The sequence below is a fragment of the Gorilla gorilla genome, chromosome 9, assembly GCF_029281585.2.
Source record: "Gorilla gorilla gorilla isolate KB3781 chromosome 9, NHGRI_mGorGor1-v2.1_pri, whole genome shotgun sequence".
NCBI classification, from domain to species: Eukaryota; Metazoa; Chordata; class Mammalia; order Primates; family Hominidae; genus Gorilla; species Gorilla gorilla.
This window is the reverse complement of record NC_073233.2, coordinates 115,271,524-115,296,428: the sequence shown is the minus strand read 5'-3', so window position 1 is coordinate 115,296,428 and position 24,905 is coordinate 115,271,524. Positions and strand designations below refer to the sequence as shown.

The window sequence follows — 24,905 nt, the reverse complement described above, 5'->3', positions numbered from 1 at the left end:
TATAAAAGCTTTCTTTCAGGAAAGAGAACATACAAATAAGATTAATTATATAAATATATAATTACAGTCCTTTGACGGTCCTTCAAAGGAAAAGTATAGAAATATGGAGGTATTGAACAGGGCCTAGTGCAATCTGGGCATCCAGAGAATGTTCTGAGGCTATAGCCATTATTTTGGGATCCTGTTACCATTTTGTAACTTTGCCAAAGGAAAAGCTATTCTATTTATGACTACTATCTGTAAGCCTTATTTGTTTACCACAAAAATAATCTTTAGCATGGTATTATCCTAGCTGGGAGTGTTGACCTGTAGCCTTCAGTCATGGAATAGGAAACACCCACTCATATGACTATAGGATGTATTTAATTCTCAATGCTTTCTGGGGTAGTTAAAAATTTTTTTTTATTGTGTTATGAACAGTATTTTCTCAGGTATAATTTGGAGAAATTGTAGAGTAGTTGTTTTGGATAGTTATTATATATTTATTAATGATCTAATTTTGGGATGAAGAATTATGTCATAGACTATCTCAAACTTTGAACAGGGCTCTGTAACAGATACTGAAGCCACAACTAATTGATCTCCTTAGAGAGGGAAGAATGACCCAGCAGCAGCCTCTCTCCTTCCTCAGTTTGCTTCTATTCCCTCAAATGCTCATTATTTTTTTCTCACTAACTCTACTATTAGCATTTAATTCCCTTTTCTGTTGTTAAATTTAAGGGAAAAATGAAATATTACTGCATATGAAAAATATTGAGTCCTTATACTGTTCAGTAGCATTTGAGACTTAGGTTTTGTCTTGGAGGGATGAATTCATACATGTTCTGTTTCCAGAATTTTTTTTTTTGGTAGGGGGAAGGGTTAGATGGAGGGATGATGTCACATAATTATATATTTGCAGTTTAAAGGGAAAACATTTTAAGTGGAAAAAAACCAACCCAAGGTAAATTTTACCCTTGTACATATTTTAAAATTAACCATATTGTAGAATGCATAACAGATTGTTGAAGATAGAAATCAAATTTAATGTGCTTTTAGAAAAACTGAAAATACAGTTTTCAATTTCATAGTGCATAAATATGCAGGTACCAAGAGGTTCTGACTAGAATAATTATAGTAGACAGTTGTTAATGAAGATTGATGAGGAAGAGAAAAAATTAGTTGAGTGAAACTCCAGAATACTGAAAAAAAGGAAAGAAAAGAAAAACACCTGCTATATCACAGTGAATCATAGAAAAATCTTATAGTATTTATTATGTTCTTGTCTACTCAAAAACAGTAAATAATCTGTGTGTCATTCTTTAACAGAAAATTAAGTTATAATTAATATAGCTATTATTTATTAATAATTAGTAATAATGTCTGTGGCATTAGCCAATAGTGACACAGAAGAGATAAGAGAGAACATAACAAAGAGTAGATACAATATACAAAGGATAGATTAAAAACTGAAATTACTGAAATAGAAAATAAAAAATAAATAGAAATGATTTTTTAAAAACCCAAGAGTTTATTCTTTGAAAAAAGTTAATAGCCTCTAAGAAGGCCAATCTGAAAAAAAAAAAAAGGAAAACACAATAGTATATTATAAAAGTGGGACGGTATGGACAGAATTGAGAATTTAAAAACATTTTTAAAAGGGCTGCATTGCGCCTGTATGATGCCTTCATGGAGTTAGAAAAAGATGTCTCCTTTGGGCAGATGCAGTCCTGTGAATGCTTTTGTACAAATTAAATAGTAGCCTTGGGCTAGGACATACATCTCAGTTATCAGAGTGTAGCTTGGTGTTCAGTCCACCCACTGCCTTGGCCAGGTACTTGTGTGTAAGGAACAACTTGTGGACATAATTAGAGATAAAGTAGAAATTATTCAAAAGCCATGAAAATACTAAGAATAGTAAAAAGTGATTATGGAAATTTTAAAAGATAAAAGTTGAAACATGCTTTATGGCATTCAGTGATAACAAACTTGCAGGCTACCATCATGAACTCTGGAAGTTTGTAGACCACTGATAGGAAAATCTGATTTAGTAGGAGAGTTTTGTTTTATTTCCCAATGCTAGAAAAGGCTGTCAAACATTTACACTTTTTAATAGTAGCTTTGAATCAAAGCAGTGTGTGCTTTTTCCTTTTCTTTTTAATCAGCGTATTCCATACAAGTAGTGCTAGGCCTGCTATACCAAATGATAACAATGTCGTGAGCTCTTTCCAGACCTTCTTCCAATCCTGGTGGAAGCCACTTTGGTTCTTAGTTGTTTCCTTTGCTTTACTTCTATATTTTTTAATTAAGTTATCTCTTGATCCAGTAAATAGATACTGTTAGGCCAAATAGTATAATTGCCTTTCTTTTATGTGAATAAATAAAATTTCTTAATTTGCATTATCTTCTTCTTTTTTTTTTTTTGGCTTGCTTCATATTCTTTGCTAGTTTTTCTCTTACTTCCAACATCTCGTTAAAATATATCCCAATTTAGTCAGCAAGGAAGGTCTGATTAAATTCCTTTGTACTGCAGTCTATGAACTGCCTCTTAGTAGAAAGCTGTGGCCATCCTAGGTCTCATCTCATGTGTTTCCCTTCTTTTAGGGATTATACTCTTCTTGAGGTCAATGTCTAAAAGTGATTGTTTCATGTATTTGTCCTGTTGTCTAGTTTTTTTAAACAGCAGCAGGTTATACTGTTTTCTTTGTTAGTTCATCATGGCCTGAAATGGAAGTCAAGCATAGATATTTTAACAAAATAAGAGTACCAGGTCCTATTCTCTTACCCTCATTGTTACCAACATGGATCTTGTGTAATACTATTAAGCAATTGCAAGTTTTAATCTTGCTTGTTATTAGGTAGTAGGAAAAATCAATAAAGTGATTTTGAATTAGTTGTATTAGCTAAATAATAATATAGAACCAAGAATGGCAGACTTTTCTGTAGAGACCAAATAGTAAATATTTTAGATTTTGTGTGCTGTACAATCTGTGCCACAACTATTCAACTGTTGTTGTATCATGAAGGCAGCCATAGATAACACATAAATGAATGAGCATGGTTGTGTTCCAATAAAACCTCATTTATGGTCACCAAAATTAGAATTGCGTAGAATTTTAATTTGTCATGAAATACTATTGTTTTGATTTCCCCCAGCCATTTAACAATGTAAAGACCATCCTCAGCTTATGGGGTGACTAAAAACAAGCACAAGACTGGAGTTGGCCTGTGGCCCATAGTTTGTTGACACTGATACAGATTCTTAAGCCTCATATTCTGTATTAATGTGATGGCAAATTGGGAACTTGCTCATTGTTTCTGAGCTCCTCAATATTTCTGTCTTGGTTACTCAAAGTGGCAAAACTTAGTGTGATTTGTTATTGGCAAGCCTAAGGAACAGAAAGTAGAGAAGTGAGTAGAAGAGGAAAGTAGAGGGGAAAGTGGGTTAGCTTTGGGTGTATAATGAATCTGTCTGAGGCACCAGCTTGTTCATTTCATTTATCAAGCATTTATTGAGTACCCACTATTTGACACTGTGCTAGGTCCTATCAATACAAAACAGTATACAGCTTGGTCTTTGGTCTGGAAAGGTGGGGAAGACAGTTAAGTTTTAAGTATCTGTTGGGGTAAGCGTGGGACAAAGGGAAGCAAAGCCAGAGCTGCAGGTGCTTTTTCTGCCTGTGGAAAGACCATCTTATGCCCCACCTCCCACCCCAGCTCCTGCAACACAAATGCCCAGCACACCAAGGTTTGTGGGATACAGTCCATACAGTCATCTCGCCTACAACAACTACAGGCTGGGAGGGAACCCGGGTGCCAAGAGCCAGTTCACGGCATCCTCTGGTACTACGATTCCAAAACCCCCAAAGCCACCAGATAAGCTGCTGATGCCCTACATGAGGTGCAGCTGAAAGGTCTGGGACCAAGTAAAGGCTTCCAACCCTGACCTAAAGTTGTGGGAGACTGGCAAGATTATTGGTGGCATGTGGCGAGATCTCACTGATGAAGAAAAACAAGAATATTTAAATGGATACGAAGCAGAAAGAGTACAATGAATTTATGAAGGTCTATCATAATTCCCCCAAGTACCTTGCTTACGTAAATGCAAAAAATCGTGCAGAAGCTGCTTTAGAGGAAGAAAGTCAACAGAGACAGTCTCACATGGAGAAAGGAGAACCATATATGAGCATTCAGCTCTGCTGAAGATCCAGATGATGATGATGATGGGTTTTTAGTGAAACCATCACCTCTTCAGTGAAATCCTTAGAGTGTGGTGCCAGACGTTCGGTCAGTTGTCGCAACAGCTAGAATGCAGGTCCTTAAACGACAGGTCCAGTCCTTAATGGTTCCTCAGTGAAAACTAGAAGCTGAACTTCTTCAAATACAGGAGGAGAAGAGGAAATTCCTAGAAAGCACAGATTCACTTAACAATGAACTTAAAAGGTTGTGCGGTCTGACAGTAGAAGTGGATATGGAGAAAGTTGCAGCTGAGATTGCACAGGCAGAGGAACAGACCGGCAAAAAGCAGGAGGAAAGGGAGAAGGAGGCGGCAGAGCAAGCTGAATGCAGTCAGAGCAGCATCATTCCTGAGGAAGAACAAGCACCAAACAAAGGTGAGGAGAAGAAAGACGAGGAGAACATTCCAATGGAGACAGAGGAGACACACCTTGAAGAAATGACAGAGAGTCAACAGAATGATGAAGAAGGCACATCTACTACTGAGGACAAGGAGAGTGGGCAGGAGGGGGTTGACAGTGTGGCAGAGGAAGGAACCAGTGATAGTAACACTGGCTCAGAGAGCAACAGCACAACAGTGGAAGAGCCACCGACAGATCCCCTACCAGAAGATGAGAAAAAAGAATAAATGTTGCCATGTTTTATGTGTTCTAAATAGTTTTTTAAATGAAAAAAAGTTTTTTGGTTTTTAAAAAAAATACCTGTTAGGGTAAATGAAAATTTAGAATGACTGGACTCTGAAGTGTCTTTTGCAGATAAATACAGTATTTTTTAATTTTAATTTTTTTTATACCAGTGGTATTTGGTTACATGAGTAAGTTCTTCAGTGATGATTTGTGAGATTTTGTGCACCCATCACTCAAGCAGTATACACTGGACCATATTTGTAGTCTTTTATCCCTCACCCCCTTCACACTCTTTCCCCAAAGTCCCCAAAGTGCATTGTATCATTCTTATCCCTTTGCATCCTCTCACAGCTTAGCTCCTACGTATCAGTGAAAATATATGATGTTTGGTTTTCCATTCCTGAGTTACATCACTTAGAATAATAGTCTCCAGTCTCATCCAGGTCATTGCAAATGCTATAAATTCATTCCTTTTTATGGCTGCATAGTATTCCATTATATATGTATGTGTATATATATATATATATATATACACACACCACAGTTTGTTTATCCACTCGTTGATTGATGGGCATTTGGGTTGGTTCTCTGATTTTGCAATTGTGAATTGTGCTGCAATAAACATGCGTGTACAAGTATCTTTTTCAAATAATGACTTCTTTTCCTTTGGATAGATACCCAGTAGTGGGATTGCTGGATCAAATGGCAGTTCTACTTTTAGTTCTTTAAGGAATCTCCACACTGTTTTCCATAGTGGCTGTACTAGTTTACATTCCCACTAGCAGTGTAGAAGTGTTCCTTGTTCACCGCATCCACGCCAACATCTACTGTTTTTCGATTTTTTGATTATGCTCATTCTTTCAGGAGTAAGGTGGTATTGCATTGTGGATTTGATTTGTGTTCCCCTGATCATTAGTGATGTTGAGCATTTTTTCATATGTTTGTTGGCCATTTGTATATCTTCTTTTGAGAATTGTCTATTCATATCCTTAGCCCACTTTTTGATGAGTTTTTTTTTTTTTCTTACTGATTTGTTTGAGTTCGTTGTAGATTCTGGATATTAGTCCTCTGTCAGGTGTATAGGTTGTGAAGATTTTCTCCCACTCTGTGGGTTGTCTGTTTACTTTGCTGACTGTTCCTTTTGCTGTGCAAAAGCTCTTTAGTTTAATAGGTCCCAGCTATTTTTCTTTGTTTTTATTGCATTTACTTTTGGGTTTTTGGTCATGAAATGCTTTCCTAAGCCAACGTCTAGAAGGGTTTTTCCAGTGTTATCTTCTAGAATTTTTATAGTTTCAGCTCTTAGGTTTAAGTCCTTAATCTATCTTGAGTTGATTTTTGTATAAAGTGAGAGATGAGGATCCGGTTTCATTCTCCTACATGTGGCTAGCCAACTATCCCAGCACCATTTGTTGAAAAGGGCGTCCTTTCCCCACTTTATGTTTTTGTTTGATTTGTCAAAGATCAGTTGGCTTTAAGTATTTGGGTTTATTTCTGGGTTCTCTGTTCTGTTACATTGGTCCATATGCCTATTTTTATACCAGTACCTTGCTGTTTTGGTGACTATGGCCTTATAGTATAGTTTGAAATCAGGTAGTGTGATGCCTCCAGATTTGTTCTTTTTCTTAGCCTTGCTTTGGCTATGTGGGCTATTTTTTAGTTTCTATGAATTTTAGAATTGTTTTTTTTCTAATTCTGTGAAGAATGTTGGTGGTATTCTGATGGGGATTGCGTTGAATTTGTAGATTGCTTTTGGCAGTATGGTCATTTTCACAATATTGATTCTACTCACCCATGAGCAAGGGATGTGATTCCATTTGTTTGTGTCCTCTGTGATTTCTTTCAGCAGTGTTTTGTAGTTTTCCTTGTAGAGGCCTTTTGACTCTTTTGTTAGGTATATTCCTAAGTATTTTATTTTTATTTTTATTTTTGCAGCTATTGTATCAGGGGTTGAGTTCTTGATTTGATTCTCTGCTTGTTCACTGTTGGTGTGTAGAAGAGCTACTGATTTGTGTACATTAATCTTGTATCCAGAAACTTTGCTGAATTCTTTTATCAGTTCTAGAAGCTTTCTGGAGGAGTCCTTAGGGTTTTCAAGGTAAACAATCATATCGTCAGCAAACAGTGACAGTTTGACTTCCTCTTTACCGATTTGGATGCCCTTTGTTTCTTTCTCTTGTCTGATTGCTCTGGCTAGGGCTTCCAGTACTGTGTTGAAGAGGAGTGGTGAGAGTGGGCATCCTTGTCTTGCTCCAGTTCTCAGAGGGAATGCTTTCAACTTTTCACCATTCAGTATTATGTTGGCTGTGGGTTTGTCATAGATGGCCTTTATTACATTAAGGTATGTCCCTTGTATGTTGATTTTGCTGAGAGTTTTAATAATATAGGGATGCTGGATTTTGTCAAATGCTTTTTCTGAATCTATTGAGATGATCATGTGATTTTTGTTTTTAATTCTCTTTATGTGGTGTATCACATTTATTGACTTGTGTATGTTAAACCATCCCTACATCCCTGGTATAAAACCCACTTGATCATGGTGGATTATCTTTTTGATATGTCATTGGATTCGGTTAGCTAGTATTTTGTTAAGGATTTTAACATCTGTGTTCATCAAGGATATCAGTCTGTAGTTTTCTTTTTTGGTTATGTCCTTTCCTGGTTTTGGTATTAGGGTGATGCTGGCTTCACAGAATGAATTAGGAAGGGTTCCTTCTTTCTCTATCTTGTGAAATAGTGTCAAAAGGATTTGTACCAATTCTTCTTTGAATGTCTGGTAGAATTCATCTGTGAATCCTTCTGGTCCTGGACTTTTTTTTGTTGTTAATTTTTAAATTACCATTTCAGTCTCACTGCTTGTTATTGGTCTGTTCAGGGTGTCTAATTCTTCCTGATTTAAGCTAGGAGGGTTGTATTCTTCCAGGAATTTATCCATCTCTTCTAGGTTTTCTAGTTTATGTACATTAAAGTGTTCATAGTAGCTTTGAATGATCTTTTGTATTTCAGTGGTGTTAATTGTAATATCTCTTTTTATGTTTCTTAGTAAGGTTATTTGGATTTTCTCTCTTCTTTTCTTGGTTAATATTGCTAATAGTGTATCAATTTTATTTATCTTTTTGAAGAACCAGCTTTTTGTTTCATTTATCTTTTGTGGTTGGTTGGTTTGTTTTTTTCAATTTCATTTAGTTCTGCTCTGATCTTGGTTATTTCATTTTTTCTGCTGGGTTTGGGTTTGGTTTGTTCTTTTTTCTCTGGTTCCTTGAGGTGTGACCTTAGAATGTCAGTTTGTGCTCTTTCAGACTTTTGATATAGGCGTTTAGGGCTATGAACTTTTCTCTTAGCACTGCCTTTGCTGTATCCCAGAGGTTTTGATAGGTTGTGTCATTACCGTCTTTCAGTTCGAAGAATTTTTTTAATTTCCATCTTGATTTTGTTTTTGACCCAGTGCTCATTCAGGAGCAGGTTATTTAATTTCCCTATATTTGGATCATTTTGAAGGTTCCTTTTGGAGTTGATTTCCAGTTTTATTCCACTGTGGTCTGAAAGAGTGCTTGATATAGTTTCAATTTTCTTAAATTTATCTAGGCTCATTTTATGGCCTATCAAATGGTCTATCTTGGAGAAAGTTCCATGTGCTGTTGAATAGAATGTCTATTCTGCAGTTGTTGGATGAAATGTCCTGTATATATCTGTTAAATCCATTTGTTCCAAGGTATAGTTTAAATTCGTTGTTTCTTTGTTGACTTTCTGTCTTGATGACCTATCTAGGGCTATCAGTGGAGTATTAAAGTCCCCCACTTTTACTTTTTTGCTGTCTATCTAATTTCTTAGGTCTATTGTTTTATAAATTTGGGAGCACCAGTGTTAGGCACATATATGTTTAGGATTGTGATATTTTCCTGTTGGACAAGGCCCTTTACCATTATATACTGTCCCTCTTTGTCTCTTTTAACTGCCGTTGCTTTAAAGTTTGTTTTGTCTGATATAAGAATAGCTACTCCTCCTCACTTTTGGTGTCCATTTGTGTGAAATGCCTTTTTCCATCCCTTTATTTTAAGTTTATGTAAGTCCTTATGTGTTAGGTGAGTTTCCTGAAGGCGGCACATGGTTGGTGAGTTCTTATCCATTCTGTGATTCTGTATCTTTTAAGTGGAGCATTTAGGCCATTTACATTCATTCGATGTTAGCATTGAAAGGTGAGGTACCGTTGCTTTTCTCATGCTCTTTGTTGCCTGTGTACTTTTGTTTTTGTTTTTGCCTTTTAACTTGTATTTTTTGTTTTATAGGTCCTGTGTAATTTATGCTTTAAAGAGGTTCTGTTTTGGTGTAAAAGATTTGTTTCAAGATTTAGAGCTCCTTTTAGCAAAAGGAACCTTCAAAACCATGCAAAAGGTGATGGTTTGGTAATGGCGAATTCTCTCAGCGTTTGTGTGTCTGAAAACGACTGTATCTTTCCTTCATATATCATGCTTAGTTTTGCTGGATACAAAATTCTTGGCTGATAAATGTTTTGTTTGAGGAGGCTGAAGATAGGTCCCCAATCCCTTCTAGCTTGTAGGGTTTCCGCTGAGAAATCTGCTGTTGATCTGATGGGTTTTCCTTTATAGGTTACCTGGTGCTTCTGTCTCACAGCTCTTAAGATTCTTTCCTTCATCTTAACTTGGGATAACCTGATGACAGTGTGCCTAGGCAAAGATGTTTTTGTGATGAATTTCCCAGGTATTCTTTGTGCTTCTTGTATTTGGCTGTCTACGTCTCTCACAAGGCTAGGAAAGTTTTCCTTGATTATTCCACCAAATATGTTTTCCGGGCTTTTAGAATTCTCTTCTTCCTCAGGTATACCGATTATTCTTAGGTTTGGTTGATTAACATAATCCCAGACTTCTTGGAGCCTTTGTTCATATTTTCTTAGTTTTTTGTCTTTGTCTTAGTTGGATTGGGTTAATTTGAAGACCTTGTCTTCAAGCTCTGGATTTCTTTCTTCTACTTGTTCAATTTTGTTGTTGAGACTTTCCACAGCATTTTGCATTTCTAAAAGTGTGTCCAAAGTTTCCTGAATTTTTAATTGTGTTTTCTTTAAGCTATCTATTTCCTTGAATATTTTTTCCTTCACGTCTTGTATCATTTTTCAGATTTTCTTGCATTGGGCTTTGCCTTTCTCTGGTCCCTCCCTGATTAGCTTAATAACTAATTTCCTGAATTCTTTTTCAGGTTAGAAATCAGGGATTTCTTCTTGGTTTGGATCCATTGCTGGCGAACTAGTGTGATTTTTGGGAGGCGTTGAAGAGCCTTGTTTTGTCATATTACCAGGGTTGGTTTTCTGGTTCCTTCTCATTTGGGTAGGCTGTGTCAAAGGAAAGGTCTAGGGCTGAAGGCTATTTGAAGGCTATTGTTTAGATTCTTTTGTCCCATGGGGTATTCCCTTGATGTAATAATCTCCGCCTTTTGCTGTGGATATGGCTTCCTGTGAACCCGACTGCAGTGTTTGTTGTCTGTCTTCTGGGTCTAGCCACTCAGCAAGTTTACCCGGCTATGGGCTGGTACGGGGGGTTTTTTACAGAGTCCTGTGATGTGAACTGTCTATGGGTCTCTCAGCTGTGGATACCAGCTGCTTGTTCTGGTGGATGTGACAGAGGGTGCAGTGAACTCCGTGAGGGTTCTTAGCTTTGGTGGTTTAATTCTCCATTTTTGTGCTGGTTGGCCTCCTGCCAGGAGGTGGCACTTTCCAGGGAGCATCAGCTGTAGTAGGGTGGAGAGGGACTGGTGGTGGGTGAGGCCCTAGAACTCCCAAGGTTGTATGCCCTTTGTCTTCCACTACCAGAGTGGATTGGGAAGGATCATCAGGTGGGGGCGGGGCTAGGCCTGCCTGAGCTCAGACTCTCCGTGGGCGCGTCGTGCTGGAGCTGCTGTGGGGGATGGGATGAGATTCCCAGGTCACTGGAGTTGCGTTACCTATTATTAGGATTATGGCTGCCTCTGCTGAGTCATGCAGGTTGTCAGGGAAGTGGGGGAAAGCTGGCAGTCACAGGCCTCACCCAGCTCCCACGCAAACTGAAGGGCCAGTCTCACTCTCACTGTGCCCCCACCAACAGCGTGGAGTCTGTTTCCAGGCTGAGGGCAAGGTGGGCTTGAAAACATACCTGAGGATATCTACCTTCCAGCTGCAAGAGAAAAGGGCTTTAGTTCTTACCCTGCCTGTGAAGTCTGTACGCAGGATTTGTGCCCTCCCTCGAGTTCTGGCCAGGAGGTTTCTCACCCTGTTCAAATTGTTACAAAGTTCAGCTAGATAATTCCTTTTCCCTGTGGAGTTTTACCCCCTGCTCCTCTGGCCACCCTCCTGTTGGATCCCTGTGGTGCCAGGCAGGAACGGGCTGTTTGGGGACCGAGCGAGATCCCAGGGCCTTTCTGCTCCTTCCTCTACCCCTGTATTTCGCTCGGCCCCCTAACTTGACTCAACTCCAAGTAAAGTCAAAAACCTCCTGCAAACAGACCTTCAACTTCTCCAGTAGGGGGGTATGTTCGGGAGGAAGTGTGTTCCCACTTCCACAGTTGGGGCACTCACAGTATTTGGGGTGTCTCCTGGGTCCTGCAGGGGTAGCAGTCCGCTTCCTTCAGAGAGGGTCTGTGGGTCCTCTCGGGATTGCTGGTTTGTTCTTACAGTCAGTCTGGAGCTAAAATCCACAATGCAAGCCCCTGCATGCTGCTCTGTCCAGAGCTACAATCTAGTCTTGCCTTGTGTCTGCCACGGTCTCTTGAATCCTCAATTTTTATTACTATAAAAATGATATGCACTTGTGGGAGAAATTTATTATCTCACAAATATTATAGATACCAACAGGGAAGGTTTATTCTGGTTATGTTAGCAAATTGATTTTGTAGCTTTATATAAAGTGTTTTGTTTTCTCCTTTCTTCCTTTAAAATAAGAATCCATGATTTTTGTCAGCCAGAAGGTTCTTTTATGGATTAATGAGTAAATGATCCCAGAGCATTTTGGGATTTGTTAATTAAAGTGTCCTTATAAAATGCTTTAACAAATTATCAGTTTTGATGTTTTTAAAATAAAAAGTCCTCCAGAGCAAACTGTAATTGTTGGGGATAATTTAAAAACCTGGAGCATTTGGCTTCTTATGAAAATGGAAAGAGTTTATAAATGCTTTTTAGTTATATCAAGAAGTGTTTCTGGTTTCTTTTGAGATAAATTACAAAATTACATGGATAATGAAAATGTTTTTGCATATTTTCTGTGTAGAGTGAACTTCTCATTTCTGCCTTGTATTTTAATGCCATGTAGATGGTTAGATGCACGCTGTCTTGCGTACCCAAAATGGAGCAACTTGGGGTCTTATGTATTGGCAGTCTTAAGGAACAGAAAGTTGGCAAAGGGAGGGAAGAGCTCACTGAAGGGGAAAGTGGGTTAGTTTTGGGATACAATTAATCTGTCTGAGGCGCCAGCTTGTTAATAATATTTATCAAGCATTTATTGAATTCCCATTATTGTTTGACACTGTGACAGGTCCTATAGGTACCAGTAGTGTATAGCTTAGTCTTTGTCCTGCAAAAGGAGATAAATATAGACAAATAGTTACTGAAAATATTACAGTCTAGTAACATACATGTGCCAAAAACTATTGGGAACAGAGCATTGGCTGTGACTAAATTCTTAATTTCCTAGTTGAGCAAGAAGGGATAATTGTTCCATGCAGAAGAAATAAAATTTACAGTACGTTTACAAAAATTACAAGGAACTAGAAAAATCTAGGGCCAGAATTTGAAGGCTTTGTATACTGTGTGAAAGTGCTTTACCTTTATTTCACTATTTAGACTATGATGTAGGATCAGGGTTGTTTATATATATTTTAAAATTTTACAGACCATGATGGTTTAATAGTTTTATAAAATACAATAAAAAATAATCATAGAAAAATGAAATAAAGATAAATAAAGTCCCAAGTTTTTATTTAGGTTGAACCAACATAAAGTGATTCTTGTATTTGTCTGTTTTCATGCTGCTGATGAAGACATACCCGAGACTGGGCAATTTACAACAGAAAGAGGTTTAATTGGACTTACAGTTCCACATGGCTGGGGAGGCCTCACAATCATGGCTGAAGGCAAGGAGGAGCAAGTCACATCTTACGTGGATGGCAGCAGGGAAAGAGAGAGCTTGTGTGGAGAAACTCCCGTTTTTAAAACCATCAGATCTCATGAGATCCATTCACTATCACGAGAACAGCACAGGAAAGACCTGCCCCCATGATTCAGTCATCTCCCACTGGGTCCCTCCTACACACGTGGAAATTATGGGAGCTACAAGATGAGATTTGGGTGGGGACATGGAGGCAAACCATATCAATTCTATACAATTGCTATAAAACACTCAGTTTCTATACTTACCTCATCATGGATTAGTAACAAATATTTAATGTCTAGTAATTCTTGGACTTGTGATGGTCTGTGGGCCATACTTGCAGTGGTATTGATGTTCTGGTGATAAAAGGTCCCTGCAGATTTTTAAGCAAAGAATAGCATGATTATATTTGTTTTTAACACAGTGAATTTTTTTTGCAATATGGGTGATGATTAGGTTTCAGGCTGAAGGGCTGGAAACCAAGGAACCCTGGAATCATCAGCATTTGAGGGGTAGCTGGAAATGAAGGAGAAAGTGAAGGTGACTTTGTTTATATTAATAATTCATGTGGGGAGTAGTTTCCCCACTAGGCCATAAGCTTATAGAAGGCAGGTGTTAGATTTCTTTTAACTCCTAAGATTAAATAGACATTTCAGAAATATTTGATGAATGAATGAATAATGAATGAATGTGTCAGAGAGGTAAAGGCAGAACCAGGAGAGAGTAGAGTGTTTAAAACTGAAATAAGAAGAATTTCAGGCTAGAGAATGTAATAAACAGAACCAAATGCTTTCAAATCAGGGAAGATGACAGTTTAATAATTATGTATTGGACTTAGTAATTTGAAAGTCCTTAGGGAGACCAGCTTTATCAGTGTGGTAAAGTTAGATGCCAGCTTATAATGTGTTGCCTATCTCTACTATCTGGTAAGGGAGTGAGTAGAAAGATCTTTTAAAAGATGGCACTTCATTAATGTTTGTTTATTTATTGAGGAAGAAAAGTAATGATAATCTTTTATATCAATTTAGTATTGTGTGTGAATGTAAGATCAATAATAGGTATATATTATTTTTCTTCCATTTCAGCAGGGGAACTAACATCTATTAAATGGAATTGGGATTGATTTTTTCTATAGTTGATTCCAATTGAGAAGAAAACTAAAATGTGAATATTTTGCTTGGTCTTGTTTCAAATGGATTTTTAATGATTATTCCTTAATATTATTTTTGTTTTTAATTTTTAAAAAATAGATTCAGGGGTTGCATATGCAGGTTTTTTACAGGTATATATTGCATAATGGTGAGGTTTGGGCTTCTACCCATCACCTGAATAATAAAAATTGTTCCCAATAGGTAATTTTTTCAGCCATTACTCCCTTTCCATCCTCCCTGCTTTTGGAGACTGCAGTGTCTATTATTTCCCTCTTTATGTCCATGTGTACCCATTGTTTAGTTCCCACTTTTAAGTGAGAACATGCAGTATTTGATTTCCTGAGTTATTTCGCTTAGGATAATTGCCTCTAGCTCCATCCATGCTGCTGTGAAAGGCATTTCTGTTTTTTGTGTGATTGTGTGGTATTCCATGGCATGTATACACCACATTTTCTCTTTTCAATCATCTATTAGTGGACACTTCAGTTGATTCCATGACTTGGCTATTGTGAATAGTGCTGGGATAAACATACAAGTGCAGGTGTCTTTTTGATATAACAATTTCTTTTCCTTTGTCATTCTCTAATATTCTTTATTGATTATTAGAATCCTTCCAATAACATTCCATTTCCATTAGAGAATAAAGTTTACTCTTATTCTGTACTGTGCCAGGTTTATATTTGGCCAAAAGTTTGTAAGAAAAATATGGCTTGAAAGTGTGTGGGATATAATTCCTTCTGAAGAGTCAGAAAACTGAAAAGCATTTGTAGGCAATTAATAGAAAGAATAGAAGTTATGGGTAGTATCATTATATTTGCTAATTTAGCAAGTTTGTCTTCAGTTGTTTTATTTCTTATAATCAGATTTTAATAGGATCTTTAAATTTAAAAAACATTACATCTACTGCATAAGTGATGGGCACACGGACTGTTGATACTTCGTCATCTTTTAATATTGTCTAGATGAAAACTTTATTTGAAATTTTCTTCTCTTGATTGCTTTTTTAAAAATGCTAAAATAAACATTGGGTATTTTTTACTGTTTCCCCAAAAGATTATGTTCATTTTGTAGTATAGAGAGTAATGAAAATCCAGGAGATTTAAGGCAATCCACAACGTTATGTGGAAACGTTAATCATTTTAATGCTTTTTTTGTTATTAAATAAAAACATTCAACATTCTTCACAATAATTTCAATAGTTATCTCTAAATCTTTTTATAGAATGAAGACCAGCAAGAAGTAATCCTTGTCAGAACAGATCAGTCTGGAAGAGTATGGCCTGTGAACACACCCGGAAAATCTCTGGAATCACAAGGAGGAAGAGGAAAGAGACAGATGGTATGTTCAACATATGTCTTTGTTTATTAATTCAGAATTCCTTCTTCCCCTTGGGGCTTTCTTTGTATCAGATTATAAAATATTTTCTGAAATGTGGCTTTTGAATGCCAATATTGGAAGGTAGTAAATGATGTTGTTATTACTTTTATTCTTAGTTATATCTCTTTGCCTTTTACAGAATGGAAACTAATCCAACTATTTTTTCAAATAGTTGTTAACATTGAATGTTTAAGGCAATTTTAATTTTAGTGTACATTTCTTTGATGTTGTTTTCAGCTGCTTTTGGCATACTTGCTATAGCTCTTAGGGAAAACTTTGGTCTCTCAGAGCTGTTACTGGTGTTAGACAGCTAACTTGAGACCTGGTGATGGGGTATCCATACACAGTAATGGCTTAATTATGTAGGTGCCATGATCCTTTATAAAACTAATTTTCTTTTCCATTTTCCAACTCTAGTAATTAGTTTTTAGCACTACCTTGAGGCTCTTGAGCTGGCAAAAACAACATATTCAGCTTTCTCAAGTTAGTTTTTTTTATTTTAAATTTGGAAGATCAGACAAGTGATAATTGCATATACAAAAGAACTGTTCATTCAGAATATTTCTGTCAAATGTTTATTTTTTGCCTGTTGAGTGCCTGTGTTGCTAGAGATTCTAATTAATTCATCCAACAAATAGAAGTGGGATGGATATGTCTTCTAATGTAATGGGAGGAATTTGGTGGTTGGAGAGGAGGTACAGGAGGAGAATAGTAAAGGTTTGAATTATATGAAATGGTGGAACTGACTAGGGATCCATAAATGCATTGTCAGAAGGCATCGAGGGCCCTTTTTGAGTTGCATATTACTGAGCAATCTAGGTATAGGAGTAAAGAAGGTAGATGCTTTCATTCATGAGTAGAGTTTGCTCTTTGAGTATAATGAAAAGACAAGAGGGCCAGAAATTAAGTGTCTGGAGCCAGGGGGTGATTGAAGTCATGGGATATGAGGTTTAAGCTAGTAAAGGCAAGAATAGTAATGTTGGAAAATGTAGTTGCACCCCTGTTCCAAAGATCTCAAAGAAGTTAAAGACAAGGTTTTATTTGGTTAAGGGAATGTGAGAGCAGCATTGGAAAGATTTGATTTGAGAGGAAATAAACAGTATTTTTCTGTTGCACACCTGGGTATGGAACCAACTGATAGGAAAATCTGGGACTGAATTAGATGGAGACCAGAATATCAGCTTTGCTTTTGATAAAGCTGTTTACAGAACAAGGGTTTAGTAATTAGAAGTTGGTCTCTTAGTTCAGGCTACTGTAACATAGACTGGATGGCTTAAACAATAGAAATTTATTTCTCACAGTTCTGGAGGCTGAGAAGTCCAAGATTAGGACTTGGAATGGCAGCTTCATTGTCTGATGAGGGCATGCTTATGGGTTTGTAGATGATAGTCTTCTTGTATCCTCAAATGGCAGAGAAAAGAGAGAGAGAGAACAAATGCTCATGTCTTTTAATAGAGGTACTGTATTAGGGTTCCCTAGAGGGACAGAATTAAGAGGATAGATGTATATATGAAGGGGAGTTTATTAAGGAGTGTTGGCTCACACAATCACAAGGTAAAGTCCTACATAGGCCGTCTGCAAGCTGAGGAGCAAGGAAGCCAGTCAAAGTCCCAAAACCTCAAAAGTAGGGAAGCTGACAGTGCATCCTTCGGTCTGTGGCTGAAGGCCCGAGAATCCCTGGCAAACCACTGGTATAAGTCCAAGAATCCGAAAACTGAAGAACTTGGAGTCTGATGTTTGAGGGCAGGAAGCATCCAGTGTGGGAGAAAGATGAAGGCCAGAAGACTCAGCAAGTCAAGTCATTTCAACATCTCTGACTCGCTGGCAGCTGATTAGATGGTTCCCACCCACACTGAGGGTGGGTCTGCCTTTCCCAGTCCACTAACTCAAATGTTAATCTCCTTTAGCAACACCCTCACAGACACACCCAGGAAGAATACTTTGCATCTTTCAGTCTAATCAAGTTGACACTCAGTATTAACCATCACAGGTTCTGATCCCATTTCTGAGTACTTCATGCTCATAGCCCAGTTACCTCCCAAAGACCTTGCATCTTAATACCTTCATATTGAGATTTCAACATGTGAATTTTGGGGCAACATAATCATTAAATTCATAGTAGTGGATTTGCTAATATTTCACCTCTGTTTTTGATATACTTACTCCATTTCTGGATGACTTCAGTCTTCCCACCACAGTGGTAAGGAATTTTAACTATAAGGAGAAGAATAGCAGAAAAGAGAGAAGAAGGGGTAGAGCAGTTTTGCTCTTTCATCAAAACTCAGAAAGCAGATCATATCATGCTTCCATCCCTGGGGAAGAGGAGAGTAAAGAGGCAGAAGTAGGGAGTGTAATTCTAATGGAAGTTTTTTCACATGGAAACTGGCAGACTAGGGATAAACTGGAAGGAAAGGTTGTGATTACATAGTGGGATTTTTACATTTAACATCAGATATTTATGTAATCCATCAAGAAATACTTCAGAGACTCATGTTTTTATTAAATTAATAATGTTCATTTTGTCATAGGTTTCAACCCATGAGGAAAAAGAAAGGGTCAGATACTTTCATGATGATGACAATCTAAGCCTAAATGATTTAGTCAAAAATGAAAAGATGGGAACAGCAGAAAATCAAAACAAGCTCTTCATGAGAATGGCATCTAAGGTAAGATATATTCCTGGGATACCTCTGAATTTTGAGAAGCTGGTTATTCAGTGTAACAGTGATCTGCTTTTTGGAGAGAGCTGGTTCTCTCTAATCTTGATTCATTTTATTAAATTAAATCCTTTGTTAAGACTTATTAGAAACATGCATTTTGGAATTGATCTGGTTGAGAAACATACATTTGAAATTTTGTTTGTTTTTAAATATAGACTGTGGTTTATTTCTTTAATGCATTCTGTGGAGATTTTAATTATACATTTGCTCTACCATTTAAGAGAAAATGTTAAGCCAGAGGTAATGATTGACAGTGCGCTGATAGGTTACCACTCTGTCTTGTCTTAACGTTCCTCCAGTTCTTCATAATTGTGCCATGAAGAGGTAGAAGAAAATATTTGCACTAATATATTATGGATTATGGAGAGGCATCTGGGAATAATCTTACATCTATTTATATGAAAATATATATTATTTTAACACGTCATTATGGGTAGGATGAATTTTTGTTTCAAATAGCATTCTTTGTTGCAGTCTCTTCCATTGAAGTCTCTTCCAAACACTACCATTAACATTTTTTATAAAAGAGACACTGGTATTTAAACTGTTCTGTAACAGGTTTTGGAAAAACTGTGACCCCCATGGGAAAAATTCAGCCTACTGTCTATATTTGCAAATAAAGTTGTATTGAAGTACTGCTATACACATGCATTTACATATTATCTAAGGCTGCCTTCACTCTGTAATGGCTGAATTGAGTAGTTGTGACAGAGAGTGGATAGTCCATAAAGCTGCAAATATTTTCTGTGTGGCTTTTTACAGAAAAAAATGGCCAACTTCCACCCTATAATAACAATGGTTACTTTTTGGTAGTGGGAGTTTGAACTGAGCCACTGAGATATAGGCAAGGGATGGGGAGACCTTTCACTGTATATCTTTTCAGACTTACAATCTTTTATTTTTTAACTTTTAATATTCACGTAATTACGTAAGTATGTTACCTGGTAAAAAAATTAAACTTAATGAAAACTAAGATAAAGTAACCAAGGTATCTGTATGTGTATGTTGTGTTGGGGAAGAGAGCAATAAAGTAAAATAGAGTTTAAATGGAAATGGCTTTTGTACCTATCAGCAAGAGTTTCATGAGATCTTATATTTATTCCATTAAGATAATTTTACCTCTGTTTATTTTGGAAAAAATGCCAGAAATTTCCTAGGGTCTGGAATTTTAATGCAGAAAGAAGGAAGACATGTTTTTATTAGAGTTTCCTTTTCAGAAGTGGTACCTCTGTATATGAAGTCTGAATTAAATAGTTTTAGTAATCTTATAAACCGTTCAAGTTTATGAACCATAAACCATTCAAGTTAAAGAAAAATCCTTCTTAAAAATTGTAATAGCACTGGGCGTGGTGGCTCAACCCTGTAATCCCAGCAATTTGGGGGGCCTAGGCAGGCAGATCAAGAGGTCAGGAGTTCGAGACCAGCCTGGCCAACATAGTGAAACCCCGTCTCTACTAAACATACAAAATTAGCCAGGCATGGTGGCACACACCTGTAGTCCCATCTACTCGGGAGGTTGAGGCAGGAGAATCCCTGGAACCCGGGAGGTGGAGCTTGTGGTGACCTGAGATCGTGCCACTGCATTCCAGCCTGGACGACAGAGCAAGACTCCGTCTCAAAAAAAAAAAAAAATTGTATAGCCGTTTGTCAGTTCAACAGTTATTATTGAACACTTAATTAGTGTCAGATACCATTTTAGTTGGGGGATACAGAGAAGCAATTAAGTCAAAGTTTGTGCCCTCAGGCGCTTATATTTCTAGTGGATGAGAAAGTGAACAAATATATAAACTATGTAACAATATATTATAAAATTGAAAATAGTTTTGTAGAAAATGAAGCAAAGTAGAAGGAGCTGGGATGATATTTTCAACAGAGTGTTGTTGAGGGAAAGTCTTTCCATATAGGTGATGTTTCATCAGACTGAAAAAAGTGAGTGAGAGGTCCTTGTGAATATCTGAGGGAAGATTATTTCAAGTAGAAGAAACAGCAAAGGATCCGAAGCAGAGACAAGCTTGAAGAACATCAAGAGACTGCAAAAAGACAAGTGTGACTGGTAGTAGAGGGAGGAAGAGAAAGAGAAGTTGAGATGAGATAGGAGACATAAGTCAGATTACGTAAGGCAGGGGGCCCATATCCCTGGGCCATGGATGGGTACTGGTCTGTGGCCTATTTGGAACTGGGCCGCACAGCAAGAGGTGAGCGGAGCGGGCCAGCCAGCATTATTGTCTGATCTCCACCTTCTGTCAGATCAGCGACAAGATTCTCATAGGAGCATGAACCCTATTGTGAATTAGACATGTGAGGGATCTAGGTTACACACCCCCTTACAAGAATCTAATTCCTGTTGATCTGAGGTGTAATAGTTTCATCCTGAAAGCACCCCCACCCCCACCACTGCCCTGCCACCCTGTCTGTGGAAAAATTGTCTTCCACAAAACTGGTCCTTCGTGCCAAAAAGGTTGGGGACTGCTGAGGTAGCGTCTTACAGGCCATGGATAACTTTCATATTTGTTTTAATGATGGGGAGCCATTTGAAGGTTTTTTTTGTTTTGTTTTGTTTTGTTTTGAGCAAGGCTGTGTCATGATTTGGTTTATATTTTGACAGAATTTTTCTGGCTGCTCTTTTGAGAAGGCAGTGTAGAGAGGCATTAGTGGAAGCAGGAGATCACTTAGAAGGAGAGTATTATATTAGTTCAGATAGAGCCATGGATGGATTACAGTGGTAAAACTGGTGAAAAGTGTCAGGATACAGGGCATTGCTGGTGCCATATATTGAAATGGGAAAAATTGCAGGAGGGACAAATTTTGGGGGAGTGGGAAATCAAGAATACTGTTATGGATGTGTGAAGTATGAAATGCCCGGTCACATGGTAGTGTAGGGTGACTGCCCCTGGAGTTCTGGGTAGATGCTGGTTCTCCCATATAGATTTGGATGCGTTAGCCATTTTTTTTTTTTTTTTTTTTGAGACGGGGTCTCGCTCTGTCACCAGGCTGGAGTGCAGTGGCTCAATCCCAACTCATTGCAACCTCCGCCTTCTGGGTTCAAGCGATTCTCCTGCCTTAGCCTCCTGAGTAGCTGGGACTATAGGCACGCACCACCATGCCCAGCTAATTTTTGTGTTTTTAGTAGAGACAGGGTTTCACCATGTTGGCCAGGATGATCTCTGTCTCTTGACCTCGTGATCCGCCCATCTCGGACTCCCAAAGTGCTGGGATTACAGGCATGAGCCACTGCGCCTAGCCCTGTGTTAGCATTTACATGCTATTTAAAGCAATGAGATTAAAGAAATTATTAATGAGGAGAGTCTGAAGACTGTCCTGGAGAGGACAGAAAGGATTCAGCAAATAAAACTGAGAAGTACAGCCAGTGAGGCAGAAGGAAAACCAAGGGTGTGGTGTTTCAGGAGACAGGGAGGAGGCTGTGAATGACTGTGTCAGCTGCTTCTAAGAGGTGAGGAAAATCTTTGAAGATGGGAAATGGCCACTGGATTTGGCAGTGTAGAGGTTTCTGGTGACTTTAATAACTATGGGTTTTTCTTGGTCCAATAAGGAAAAAAGCATGATTATATTGTGTTCCAGAGTGAATTTGGGAAGAATTTACCTTAGAAAGGAGCTGATTACCATCCATCAATTATATAAGGAGGAAAGGCAGAGTATTAGTATACAGATATAGGTAGGTTCTTAAATTTGGTAGTAGAAAAATGAACAGGTGTGGTGGCTCACACCTGTAATCCCAGCACTTTGGGAGGCCAGGGTGGGAGGATCACTTGAGGCCAGGAGTTTGAGACCTGTCTGGGCAACAAAGTGAGACCCCTATCTCTACAAAAAATAAAAAATCAGCTGGGTATGGTGGTACTTATCTGTAGTTTCAGCTATGCAGGAAGCTGAGGTGGGATGATCACTTGAGTTTAGGTGGATGTCTGAAACTGTGGATGGTACCAAACCCCTATATATGCTATGTTTTTTCCTATTCATACATACGTATGATAAATTTTAACTTATAAAGTATAATTGATAGACATAGTAAGAGATTAACCACAATAATCATAAAATACAAGTATAGCAATATGCCAACATTGCTACTCTCGCAATTTCAGGCTATTATTAAGTAAAATAAGGGTTACTTGAACACAAACTCTTTTATGCTGCAACAGTCAGTCATAACTGAAATAGCTACTGAATAACTAAATAGACAGACAGGTAGCATACACAGCATGGTTGTGCTGGACAAAGGGCTGATTCATGTCCCCTGGGGGGGATGGAGTAGAACAGCATATTTCATCACACTACTCAGAATGCCATACAATCTAAAACTTATGAATTGTTTATTTCTGAAATTTTCCATGTAATATTTTCAAACCACAGTTGACTGCAGGTAACTGCAGCCACAGGAAGTGAAACCACAGGTAAAGGGGGGTTACTGTATTGTATAGGATTGCTTATTTAATATTAGCTGATTTGGCAATAATTGCATCTTCATTACTTTCCCTAAACATTTTACATCTTTGATTTTTTTAATTGACGTTTAGATAAATTGACGTTTAGATAAACTATTGAATGTGCAGCTGATACACATTCAATCCAGACTTTTAAAAAATTTTTGATTGATCAATTTATATATTATTGAATTTGTAGTAGTGGTGTGTTAATATCTTGACAAATGTGTTATTTTTATTCAAGCAAATTTTTTTTTTTTTTTGTATTATTTAATGGAGGTGTTTTTTCTAAATATGCAAAGCAATGCCAGTTCCTACCTATGTGCAGTGGGGCCAATGGAAGTACAGGTTGCTATGGAAATGCTGATTTCGCATTGGGATTTTTAGTTCATCCTGCCTGATAATTACAGCAGAGTAGCAATTTGTTTTATATGTTTAATAATTAAAATCAGCTCTGCTAAAAATTTGAAGCGTTACTAAAAGCCTATAAAAAAAAGAAAGTATTTGAAGTGTTGGCCATTTCTAAGAATACTGTGCTTAATCCTTTCACTCTTAAAAGTTTATGAACTAAAGTAGCTAAGTTATTGAATTTTTGATAGTAATATTGCTGGTATATAGTTTAGTTATGTCAAATATTTTCATGAATGACTCCAAAAGCTCATTATCCTATGTTTCTTTTTATTATTAGTTAAAAATGATTAGTCTAGTTTAAAGTCATTAGAGGTTGGCAAACTTTTTATGTTTCTTTTTATTATTAGTTTAAAGTCATTAGTTTAAAGTCATTAAACAGAGGTTGGCAAACTTTTCTTGTAAAGGGCCAGACAGTAAATATTTTTAGCTTTCTGTTGCAATTACCAGCACTGCTGTTGTAGCACAAAAGCAGCCATACACAGTACGTAAATGAATGGGTTTGACTATATTCCAACAAAACTTTATTTACAAAAACATATGGATGGCCTGATGTGGCTTGGAAGTTGTAGTTTTTCAATCCCTGGACTAGGATATAAAATCTTCAATGCAAATGTATTTGAATTTGGATACAGGTTGAACATACCTCATCCAAAAATTAGAAATCTGAAATGCATTAAAATTCAAAATTTGTTGGGCACCAAAATAATGACACATTTGCTTTTTGATGGTTCAGAATACACAAACTTTGTTGCATGTACTATTTAAAACGTTGTATAAAATTACCTTCAGGCTATATGTATTAGGTATATATGAATCATAAATGAATTTCAAATTTAGACTTAGGTCCCATCCCCAAGATGGAATGTATATGTAAACATTTTAAAATCCAAGACAATTCAAAATCTGAAACACTTCTGGTTCCAAGCATTTTGGATAAGTGATATTCAACCTGTAAGTCTCTTACTTAGTAGTTTCCCTGAAAATGGATCTTGGGCCTTGGGAAAAGTAGCTAGTCAGGAATAGTTGATATAAATTTATAAAACAAGAGTCTGCTTATTTATTTAGTCAACAAATGTTAATTGAACTCATTCAGTGTATGAGGTGTTCTACTGGGGACACACTGACACATGAAGAAGAAATGATCTTTGACTTTATGGAGCTTATTAGGCTAGTGGGGAAAAGGAAGCACTAAATAAATAGTTCAGTAATCTTGGATGTACAAAGAACTGTGACAGACAAGTGAAAAGTCTTTTGGAAGTAACACCTGGGTGACCCAATTTAAACTAGGGGCACAGGAAAGATTTCATGTTGAACAGAAATCTGATACTACCTGGGCTCAGTATTCAGATCTGCCCTATTGCCTTTTGCTGTTGATGTGTATTTTACTTTTTATTAGTACCTTATATTTGTTTATTTAATTTTTATTGCCCATTCTTTTCTTGCATTTCCAAAATTCAGGTTATATTTATGTTCTTTCCAGTTGTATTTTACCATTAAATCTTTAATAGCATATCTTTCTTATAACAAAACCAAGAAAGGTATCTCATGACAAATATAAACTTAATTGTGTTTGTATAAGGGAATTATGATTCTTGGTTTTTTTTATCCTTTCTATATTTTTCAGTTTTTTTGAATATGTACTACATAATTAATGAAAAGAGGGGAATAAAAAATACCCTGAAAAAGATGTGTAGAGAAAAACTCTCTTTTAAAGTGTGTTTTTCCTCTACTCTTAAATCACAGTCATCAGCACAGAAGACTTCTGTGACCAAATGTGTGGGTTTTTTTCTCCACACACCGAGCAGTGGACACCGGCAAGATGTCCTCTAATTCAATTCCAACA

At 37.2% G+C, this 24,905-nt stretch overlaps 1 protein-coding gene and 1 pseudogene across 3 annotated transcripts in view; both read left to right on the top strand.

Annotated features, from left to right (window-relative positions):
* The window catches only part of CWF19L2 (CWF19 like cell cycle control factor 2), a 125,526-nt gene that overhangs the window by 49,686 nt on the left and 50,935 nt on the right, over nt 1-24,905 (top strand). For all 3 annotated transcript variants that reach the window (XR_010129192.1, XM_004052071.4, XM_019037689.3), the window contains exons 11-12: nt 15,340-15,456; nt 18,024-18,161. Coding sequence is in view for 2 of the 3 variants with exons in the window: in XM_004052071.4 (XP_004052119.4) it covers nt 15,340-15,456; nt 18,024-18,161 (255 nt within the window). In the remaining variant the exon portion in view is untranslated. The remainder of the gene's footprint in view (nt 1-15,339; nt 15,457-18,023; nt 18,162-24,905) is intronic.
* LOC109028959 (SWI/SNF-related matrix-associated actin-dependent regulator of chromatin subfamily E member 1-like) lies at nt 2,349-5,343 on the top strand (annotated as a pseudogene).